This window comes from Chelonia mydas, chromosome 6 (genome assembly GCF_015237465.2).
Source record: "Chelonia mydas isolate rCheMyd1 chromosome 6, rCheMyd1.pri.v2, whole genome shotgun sequence".
Lineage (NCBI taxonomy): Eukaryota > Metazoa > Chordata > Testudines > Cheloniidae > Chelonia > Chelonia mydas.
In genome coordinates, this window is record NC_051246.2 from 102,463,232 (window position 1) to 102,474,430 (window position 11,199).

At 45.5% G+C, this 11,199-nt stretch overlaps 1 protein-coding gene across 4 annotated transcripts in view; it reads right to left on the reverse strand.

The window, feature by feature from the left end:
- The window catches only part of RPS6KA5 (ribosomal protein S6 kinase A5), a 201,816-nt gene extending 194,008 nt beyond the window's left edge, over positions 1–7,808 (reverse strand). For 2 of the 4 annotated variants that reach the window (XM_037900833.2, XM_007055451.4), the window contains exon 1: positions 7,292–7,704. In XM_037900833.2, coding sequence (XP_037756761.1) covers positions 7,292–7,364 — 73 coding nt within the window. In that variant the 5' untranslated portion in view covers positions 7,365–7,704. Of the gene's footprint in view, positions 1–7,291 lie in introns of all 4 variants that reach the window. The other 2 variants (XM_043549097.1, XM_037900835.2) reach the window with 2 other exon arrangements.
- Between the last annotated feature and the right edge of the window lie 3,391 nt (positions 7,809–11,199).

The window sequence follows — 11,199 nt, forward strand, 5'->3', positions numbered from 1 at the left end:
TGGATATCAAGATGCTATAAGAAAGTTCAGACTAAGATCTTTCAATCGGGTTCAGCCAGTGATGAGCTATGCTGTTAGGTGCAGAATGTGAGGACTGGGATGAAAGAATTGTCCCTGGTTCTGTGTCAGGAGACCTTCTGGTACAAGAGACTTATTGGTGGCTGGATGAACAGCTCTTGAAGAGCCACATACCATACATACTGAGAAATGAAAAGGGGGAAATCCCCTGAAACCTGTAGTCCAAGGTGAGCTGAGTAATTGTTTTTGTGTTTTGCTTATGTTTGAAACATAAGGCTGCTCAGAGAGGCTCTGGGTGTGACTCTGGGTTCTTCAGAGGGGTAGGACAAGCCAGCATCTTACAGTGTCCTTCTGACACCATTCAGGCTGGAATGCGAAATTCCTGCTTAATAAGTCCAGTAACGTACTCTTTGCTCCAGGGAGAAGAAAAGCTTTCAGAGTGATTTTGTTGCACATGCAGAAATTCCACAGTTGGACCCCCTCCTGACATAGTTTGATGGACTTCAGAAAGACTTAAACCCAGTGTATAGGTGTTTAACTCCAGCATGTTTATGTGGAGAGATGACTCGTGTGACAACCAAAGGGCTAGAGACTGAAGGTGCCTCAAGCGGGCACCCCAGACGATCACTGATACACCTATAACAGAGGTGGGCAAACTATGGCCCGTGGGCCACATCCAGCCTGCGGGACTGTCCTGCCCGGCCCCTGAGCTCCCGGCTGGGGAGGCTAGTTCCTGGCTTTTCCCTGCAGCCACGCCACCATGCAGGGAGCGCTCTGGCCAGCCACTCCTGCCGGGCAGCACAACTTGCGCCCACCCACCTCCCAGGCTTTCTAATAAGCCAGTCCTGCCACTCTGAGCAGCATGGTAAGGGGGCAGGGAGCAGGGGTGTTGGATAAGGGGCAAGGGCTCCTGGGGGGCAGTCAGGGGACAGGGGGCCATGTGGAAGAGGTTTTCAGTTTGTGCATTATCCTGTTAATCATCTGGATGGGATGGATATTCTGGGGGGGGGGCGGGCGGTCAGGGGGGCAGTTGGATGGTTGGATGTTCTGGGGGGGGGCAGTCAGGGGATGAGAAACGGGGGGGGGGGAGTTGGATAGGGTGTGGGAGTCCCAGGGGGCCTGTCAGGGGGTGGGGTGTGGACAGGGTTCCAGAACAGATGATAGAGATGGTACAGTGTCTCACCCTTATTGTTAAATGGTTTGCTTGGTAGAAGCTGAACCTTGGTGGCCAGAAGCTCCAGTTGCTGATGCAGACTGCCTGTATTTGAAGGGTTTCCCTTTCCTCCTAGACATGTCAGCTTGTTTGTGCTAATACAAAGATTGTCTAGGCTGGCTGAAGTTTATACTGATGCCACTTAGGAGGTAGCACATATGTTCCTAAAGAGCAGAGTATTGTTGTGGAATCTTTAAGAGACCTCACTCGTCAGGGGATTTTGGGGTGGGGTTTTTTTTGCGGGGGGAGAGGGAACAGCTGAAGTCCTTCAGAGGCAGATCCTCAAACGTTGTCTGTTAATTCTTAATAAATGCTTAAGAATTCCAGCCACAGACTGTCATGTTGCTATGGCATTTTCCACCAAGCAAGAAGTTGCATCCACTGTATCAGTGATTGTCTGAACAGATGTCTTTTTTGACCAGATGACCTTCTGAGACAAAATGTCAAACTGGTCTCTATAGACTTCTGGCAGTTTGGATGAGAATTCTAAGACTGAGTCCCAATTAACAAAAGAATATTTTTCAAGCAATGCCTCACAGTTGAATATCCTCATTTGGAAGCTCACTATGGAATAGGCTTTTCTGGCAAACAGATCTAGTCATTTAAAGCCCTTCTCCTTAGGAGCAGACTGTATTGGGATCTGCTTGGACCTCTCATTTGATGCAGTAACAACAGGGAAGCTGGCACTGAGTGCATAAAGAATTGCACAAAGCCTTGTGCTGGGACATGGTATTTTCTGTCTGCCTTTTTAAAAATGGGAAGCTGAAGTCTACCAAAGCACTTGTGTACAAGTAGTATTTAATTAGCAGGAAGGACAATTCTTCCAGATAGGCAATTAAATATTTAAGAAGAGATGAATTATCGGTGACCACTGAAATCCTTCAACATGCTCAAGGTCTTATCTTGGCTGTAGGAACAGGCTACAGCAGAAATTCCAGAAGAATCTCCTTACTTGAGTTCCTCCCAGACCATTCTATTTTGGAAGGGAAAGATATGCTGTGAAACCAGACCCCAAGCCTTGCAGATCTTTCAGCATCTACAAAGGGAAAAGGCCACCCAAGCTAGCCGAACAGCTCTACTCAGGAGCTAACCAAGCATTTCCCCAAGTACTCTCTGCAGGACTAGTTTGACAATGGTGGAACAATGTGCATCCCCAGCCCTGTACCAACTACTCATGGGCTTTCCACTTTCCAAACCTGACCTACACATTTACTACTCTTGACCCCTTGACCCACATGGTTCCTAACCCTACAGAACTCCCTCCTGAAGGCCGGAGACTGTGCTACAGGCAGTTTACTGCTCTTGGCTGGAGCAAGGAGGGGTGGAAATTGACACACACTACACTCTCCAGTCCATATGGAGAGGTGATTGAATCTAGCCCCTTGTGAAGTGCTGAGCACCCTCAACTCCTATTAACTTCAGTGGTAAGTGAAGGCATTCTGCACCTTCCAGAAGGCACTCAAATGTAACTACTATGCAGTTTTGAAGCCACTCCTGGGTTAATACGGCAAATAAACATATTAGGAACAAGCCAACAGTATGGTACATTTACCTACATTTCTCAAATTTGCAAGCCACACTGGGTTGAGCTATAAAATTTTATCTATTTTAGAACTGTAAAAAACCTGCAAACCCTATGATAAAGATTTTCTACATTCGGTTGTTTATATAAACAGCTTGTACGCATCACACTCAAAGTAGAGTGACAATAAATACTATTATTAAAATGTCAGAAATAGAATATAAAATGCCTGGAACACTGCCAGTCATTAAGGTTTTATTAGATATGAAAAGTATAGCAATGCTTTATTCCTTCTAAGACACTAATCTAATTTTTTTTCAATTCTACTGTCATCCCTACTTTTAATTTTATTTTGCGAATGAACTAGAAAGAGAAAGGAAAAGGGTTGATAAAAATGCAAACTGAAAGTCTTGATTTCAGCATTAGTTCATGAGAATCACTGTGACTACAAAACATTGTTGAAAGGGACACTGCAAACTAGTTCAAGCCAAAAGTTTGACCTCCTTTAAAACTGTTATAGTCTCCAAAAGAGAAGTCAGTGCACTGCACTAAGGGTTCAGAAGTTGGGGACGCTAAACTCTATTACAAGTAGTTATAAGCAAGACAGAAAGATGGCAGGGAATACTAAGTTCTTTCATAACTTTTCCAGACAATTCAAGTTACACTAACTGGTCCTGAAGGGATCCACATCTAGCCTTCCTTAGCCCGAAGTACTGACCCAATATCAGTGTGTGGGGGAAAAGAAAGATTTAAGTGGGGTTTATTGAGGCACTCTGGTCAACATTTTTTTTAAAAAAATCAATACCTCTGAACTTTTGTAATATCTTCTAAGTAGGCTACATTTGAAGTTTTTTTTTAAATTTAAGATTGGCACAGTTAAAGGGCAAGCTGCACATAAGACCCCTTTTGTCACTCTCAAGTGCATCCTTCAGAACGATAGGCCTGGCTTCCTCTACCTCTGTCTAGGTGGAACCCTGCAGTCCAACCACTCAGACTAGATCTCTAAGCTGCAGTACCCGGTTTCTCAACTGTGTTAACCTGATATGCCAAGTTTTGGCACCTCTAACCTTTTCCATCAAGACCTTGTGACTCAAAAACAAAAACAACTTCTTCCCCCCCCCCAAAAAAAGGATAACATTTATTTAGGAAAACAGATTAAAACAACTCCTTACAGGATCCCAGTCCACTACTCTACCGGCTCTGCCAGACCTATTCAAGTGATGGGAGGGAACTATCGAGGGATGTGTTTATGTGGAAGGGAACATGGAGCACAGGAAGGAGGGGGAAACTGAGGTGTATACTCTGGTTGTTTTGGTGATTCAAAGCAGTTGTAAAACTAGCCTAACCAACAAGTATGTTCTGACTGCTTAGTGCTGCTCCAGGGCAGAACAAAGCTACCATATCATACCAGTGAACATGGCCATACTACCCACCACCTGACCAGGATGGTGATGGCAACTGTGAAATGCTCTGAGATTAAAGAGGCTAAAAAACACAAACCTCAGTAATAATGGGAGATTTCAACTATCCCCATATTGATTGGGTACTTGTCACCTCAGGACAAGATGCAGAGATAAAAGTTTCTGTATACCATAAAATGACTGCTTCTTAAAGCAACCAGTCCTGAAATCCACAAGGGGAGAGGCAACTCTTGATTTAGTCTTAAGTGCAGCACAGGATCTGCTCCACTGTATCTGAACTGCTAGGTAATAGCCACAATAACATAATTAAATTTAACATCCTGGGGAGGGGGACACCAAAGAAGCCCACCACGGTAGCATTAAACTTCAAAAAGGGGAACTACACAAAAATGAGGAAGCTAGTTACACAAAAATTAAAAGATACAGTCACAAAAGTGAAATGTCTGAACGCTGCCTGGAAGCTCTTTAAAACCACTGAAAGAGAGGCACAAATTGAATGTATACCCCAAATTAAAAAACATTGTAACAGGACCAAAGGAGTGCAACCATGGCTAAACAATAAAGTAAAAGAAGTGGTTACAGGCAAAAAGACATCCTTTAAAAACTGGAAGTCAAATCCTACTGAGGAATATAGAAAGGAGCATAAACTCTGGCAAGCCAAGTATAAAAGTATAATTAGGAAGCCCAAAAAAGAATTTGAAGAGCAACTAGCAAAAGACTCAAAAACTAACAGGCAAAAATAATTTTAAGGACATCAGAAGCAGGAAGCCTGCCACACAAAAAGTGGGACGACTGGATAACTGAGGTGCTAAAGGAGCACTCAAGGAAGATAAAGGCCATTGAGGAGAAGCAATATGAATTATTTGTATCGGTCTTCACTGCAGAGGATGTGAGGGAGAGTCCCACACCTGAGCCATTCTTTTAAGATCCTTGCAATTATCCCAAATAACAAGCATTATAAATTCAGAGCTAAGGTTAAACTTGAAAGAAATGTAAACATGTTAAGATATAGTTAATAATCATATGATCATTGCAAGGGGTTACTACAAGGTAGATTTAACATTGTTTATGTGACCTAACTGTACATTTCCTTAATTTATTTTTTAGGAGAATAACTATAACAGCCCCCATAATGTACTTCACCCTAAATTACTGATATGTACTCTCAACCTTAACACCAATCTAACCATTTTCTTGTCTGGCAATTAGGTAAACAAGCATCTTTACTGAAGACGCAAAAAGAAGTTTATAAAAGCCTTCTGTTAAAAATAAATATATGGACTTTTCAGAGCTAGAAAGAATTTAAAGTAAGGGTTGACCAAAATCAGGACTGATGATAAAGAAACCACACTCTCACATTTCAAAACATTTCTTTATTCCATATACCATCTTTGTACAACTGTGTTAGTTTTAGTTATAAAGCAGTCTGAAAGATATAAAATAAAGTTGTACTGTGTTTATGCCTACCACACGACCTCACACACCACCCTATCTCAAAACTGAAGGTGAATTTGTTCTGTATCTACACTCACTCATTTAAAAAAAAATAGAAAGGAGAGCAAAACTGCAGCCCCTATATAAGGTAGTATGGATCTAGCTGTCAAAAAGACTGCTTCTCTCTCTGTGCTGCAGTGACAGCTGAGGTCAACGGGGGAGCTTTTGTACACAGTCCTTAGATCTGAATGTCTGGGGGTGGGAGTCTGCACTTTCTCAGTGGTGTGTCCTTGACTATTGAATTTACTTTCACAAGTGGTCCACCAAAGACTGAACCTCTTACACTTTGTCTTGCAGGTTAAGACCTCTCTCTCTCTCTCTCTTTTTCTTCACAGAAGTATCATGTTATTGTTTTGTGGTGCAGCTAATTTTACTTTATTTTGGGGCTGTAGGGGAAAAGAGAGGAATTTTTTTTTTGGTTGGCATAGGTTACAGGACATGGATTGTTTTAAAATACTGAGCATGAATTTTGTCTATGTACTGTGTGCATTTTGTAAACTTAAAATAAGCCCAAAACTTCCTGTCACATTTAAGTTTTCGAAGGGGTCTTCAAGTAACAAGATACCAAAATCATCCATAAAACCACAACTTACAACAGCATTCCTACTGTGTTTTGAAACATTACACAGCATATTTTGTTTGTGCAAATATTTCCACACAGGGTTTTCAAACTGCTATCTAATTATGAGGAGGTTTGAAGATCCAGGCAGAAAAGTCAATCATCTAACAACATACCAAAAAAAGCTGTACTTGCCACAGCTGAGGACACTTAATGATGCTTTAGAAAAAGAAAGCATGGAATTTTAAGTGGGCAGAAGGGGGATTGGTGAATACTATAGTAAGATGCAATGTATTGGACCATTATTTCTTAAAAAGCACCTTTTAAAATACATATAAAGAAACTAGAACTCAGGTCCACACATGGGAAGATATGGTGAATTTGTGGTAGGCAACAGGCATTCTCCAACCATTTATGCCCTTCAAAACCCTCAGACACTATATGTTAGGCAAATTTAAAGATCACCAAAACCCAATACTAATATATATCCATATTTTTAAAAGGCCCCTTTTCCTGTTTCACCTCCACCTGCCAGACAGTTTCGCCTTCTCTTTTCCCAGTTCTCTCACAAGCGCCTCAGCTCCCTCGAGTCTCCCTTCTCTTCCCACCTCAGCGTCCATGCTCAGCGCTTCTCTCCCGTCACGGACCCCTCCTCACTCAACATCCTCCGAACCGCCCTTGGAGCCGCCACCCCGCGCTCCCCTTTCCACCTGTCTTCTCGGTGTCCCTGCCCCCCATACTCCCTTCTCCGCTCAGCTTCCATCTCCCCCATCGCACCTCTCGCCCGATGTCCCCATTTCCCTCCACCGGTGGCCCTACCCTACCGCTCCATTTACCCCAGCTCACCCTGTCCCACCCTAACGTCCCCAGCCCTGCTACGTCCCCTGTCCCAACCTCGCGTTGCCCTTGCAACCGTTCCCTGATTGACACCCGTGCCCTCTCCTCACTCCGCTTCCACCGGCCTCATCCACGGCTCACCCGCGTCCACCTCGGCCCTTAGGAGGCCCACACCCCCACGTGGCCTTCACCCCCTCTCCGCCCCGGGGTGCTGCGCGGTCACTCACCGTTCTTCAGCTCGTGCTTGACGGTGAGGAGGGGCAGCTCCCCTTCCTCCGCGGAGCCGGAGGTTCCCTCCATTTTCTCACAGGCTCACCACCCCCCACCCCTCTCTCTGCCTCCCGCCTGGGGTGTGCGTGTGGGTGAGGGGGGTCACCGTGTCTAGCAGGATTTTATTGTTCAGAGACGTATTTGGGGGTTAACCATAACATTAAACAAACAAAAAATAAAAGCAACATTAAAATCCCGCCTCCCCAAAATACAGTCCCTGTAGCTCCCCCCTCGCTCCGGCTCCCCTCCCTACCCAACAACAGTGAGGTGGGAACCCAGCCCAGGCGGCGGGATGGGGGGGGGGGGGCATACGAGGAGGAGGACTAATAAGAGACTCTACTCACTGTCCTCCCTCCCCTCATTTCTCCATTCCTCAGAGAGGAAGGGTGGAGAGCTGAGAGCTCATTGGCGCGCGCGCCTCCACATCGAGCGACGGTTGGTCAGAGATCGTTGGACATTAGGTCCCCACTCCCTATCCGCCGAGTGGCGCGCTGCCCTATTGGTTCACAGGTTGCGCTAATCGCTTGCTCCCCCGCCTTCCCTTCTTTCGTTTCCCCCGCCCACCCGACGTTTTATTTGTAAACATTCCCTCCAGCCCCCTGAAGTGGGCGGGTGCTAGGTCGCCTGGAGATGAAGGGACGATGCTGACTGACTCCTTGCGACTGCCAGTCATTCTAGGCTGAGAGCGGGAGGAGTGCCCCCTCCGGCTCGGACCTCCGATAATTCTGGGAAAAGGAGGGGCGCGATGGGGGGGGGGGGAATAAGAGGTTACCCCCTCATGAGGCGACCCTAGCTCTCCTATCCCAGGAAAGCGGAGATGGGTCCCGGGGCTAGTGGGTCTGCCAGCCCCCTAAGGGGGGAGGTGGGAGAAGGAAGGGAAGAGTTCGCCCCGCCCCTGTTGCTGAGGGGGAAGAGAGAGAAGATGGTTTCCGGCCCTTGGAGGTGGGAATACTAATGAGAGAGACAGAGCGAGACGGGAGCATTGAAGCGGCTGCTGGGAGTACAGCGCCGTGCACTACCTACTTGTTAGTGAGGAACCCCGGTGGTAACTTCTGTGCATCTGCAACAAAACGGTGGGCCCCGTCCCAGAGACCTGTCTACATAAACGAGGGGCAAAAGCTGGGTGCAACGAGGAGGTTGGAGGAGCACATGGTAACAGTTAAAGGATAAAGGTAAGTGTAATAAACAGTGGTCACAGCACACCAGCTGACTAGCCTTTCAAAATCAAGGGTTTTTTTAGGCTCTCTGGCAGAGGTGAATTTTAAGGAGACCACTCAGTCCCAGCAGCATGACCTGCAGCAAAGGCAGGTTCCAGTATGCAGTGTACTATATCAATCTCAGTGATACATCCTGCAACATTAGGTGTAAGATGTCCTAGCTCCATTCCAGAGATACAACAAAACCCAGTGGTCTGTCTTGATCCTGATAACACAACCCACAGCAAAACCAAATCCCCCAGCATGCAATGCATCCTCTCTCTCACAGCACCACAGCCCATATCTATTTATTTAGGTGCATATACTGTGGTTAAGAGACTTCAAGCTCCCAGTATACAATTTGACACCTCAATCTGAGCAGTATGGTGACTGGAGACAACAGGTAGTGGCACATATGGGGAGCATGGATCAGCATTCGTGTCAGGCTCCCCATCTTTACCCACCCCAGGCTGGGGAAGCTAATGATCCAACCACTGTGCCAGCAAATGCATGTTGCACATATGCTTAGAAGTGGCACATATTCCACCTCACCTCATTTGGCATTCCTGCAGAGCACAGAAGTCAGGGGTTAAGCCAGTCTGAACAGTATATAAATTGAAACTGCTTCTCCCGGATCTTTGGCAGGTCAGCAGAAGCAGATACCTTTCCTTCCACTGAAAATAGCTGATATATACACAGGATTGTGGAATGCAGCTTCTAGGATGCAGCTAAAGTAGGCACTGCTGAATGGTACCAGGCTCGGGGACAGAAGAGAAAATCATCTGGCCCAGGCTTATGTTGGAAACAGGTTAAGATCCAGTTTCAATACAATCAGCCTTTGCACTAAGACAGTGTTGGCACCTCTTCTGGTTTTACTGAGAGTCTCACACAATGTGGTAAAAAGAAAAGGAGGACTTTGAGAGTAACACTTAGAGAGTAAGAGTTAGTCTGTATCCTTTTCTTTTTGCGGATACAGACTAACACGGCTGCTACTCTGAAACCTGTCATTACACAATATGGTGTTTTTCTTAAAGATCGTGCTATGAGAATCAAGATGTCGGCTTTAATTTTTTTAAATAATTTCTTGTCCCCATGGTTATGGAGAAAAGCTTGAAAATGTGAAGCATATTTACCCTATTGTCTTGAAAACTAGAAGGCAAATAAAGAGAACCCAAAAATTATGATTTAAAAAAACTCCATTTTTAAGCCAGTCATGATATTTTGGGGTCTGACTCACAATTTTTTTTAACACTTGGGCTCAAAACATGAGGTATTTCTGCTGAAGCAGGCATTCTTGTTGCCTGTGGTGCTAAGATCTGTAGTATCTGTGAGATGCACCTAATATTAAACACAATGGTATCTTCAGTCTGTTCAGTTGCATACAGATTAGGTGCAGCACTCGGTCTCCTGGCAAATTGTCAGTGCAGGCCTTAATTGGACAGGCTGTTAGAATATCCCTGTTTAAAGGGAACAGGGAGGTAAAGGAAGAGTGATGGATATAGTTTTAGAATGAGTGTGTCTATGTCTTTAAATACATATGTGGCTTAGTGTTTCCTGTTTGCATGTAACCTTAATGTAGAAGGAGGAAGCAGGAAGAAAGTCTGCTAGGAAGAGACTCCGGCTGTATGGTGTCAGAGCAAAGTTGTCTTTCCTTAGAATTGTAGCAAATACAAAAGAGCATTAGATTCTTTTCTGGGGAGCAATAAGAGACAGGGTGAAATGGAAGACAAAGATTGTGTTTACTTGAAGATAAAACAGCCTTTGTAACAGGTGAAAGGCCAAACTAACAGTAAGATAGTGTAAATAAGCAATGTTAGACTGTTACCAGATACTTGTTAAATGTGATGGGGGAGTGTTATGTCTGCTGTTATACTCACTAAATATCTTGTGGTGTGAGGAGAGTAGAACCTATTACAGAAATACATCAATTCATGAATAGGTATTTGAGTTATGTAATTTGGTTCATTTTCATATTAAGTGGGCTGGGAGATATATTAATAGGAAACTGATTTTTTGGTTAATTTTTAAGAAAACAAGAACTGTGCGTTTAGAATTATATTAGGCCTTCACCCTCACTTAGGTCTCCGCAGCTTTTACATTGTGGAAACAATATGCCACCTGTTAAGCAGATTCCTATGTTTCCCTCTGACCCAGAGATAATTCTGTTAGTGATAAGTAAGGCTAAGTTTTAGTCAGGAGTATTTTTAGTAAAAGTCATGGGCAGTAAACAAAAATTCACAGCCTGTGACCTATCCGTGACTTTTACTATATACCTTTAACTAAAACTTGGGCCAAGGGTGCTCTAGAGGGGCAGTCCCAGCAGCGTGTGGCCTGGGACCCCCGCTGGTGCTGGGGCAGGGTGGCAGCATACGGCCTGGGACCCTTGCTGGTGCTGGGAAGGGGCAGATGGTTGGCGGGGCTGGCAGGCTCCCTACCTGGCTCCAACCAGCATGTCTCTGCAGCTCCTAGGGGAGGGGTGGCCAGGAGGGCTCCGCACACTGCTCCTGCCACAAGCACCAGCTCCACAGCTCCCATTGGCCAGGAACTGCAGCCAATGGGAGCTGCGAAGGCGGCTGTTGCGGGCAGCATGCGGAGCCCCCTGGCCCCTCCACCTAGGAGCTACAGGGACATGCCAGTGGGAGCTGGGGACCACCCCCCCCAGGTAAGCG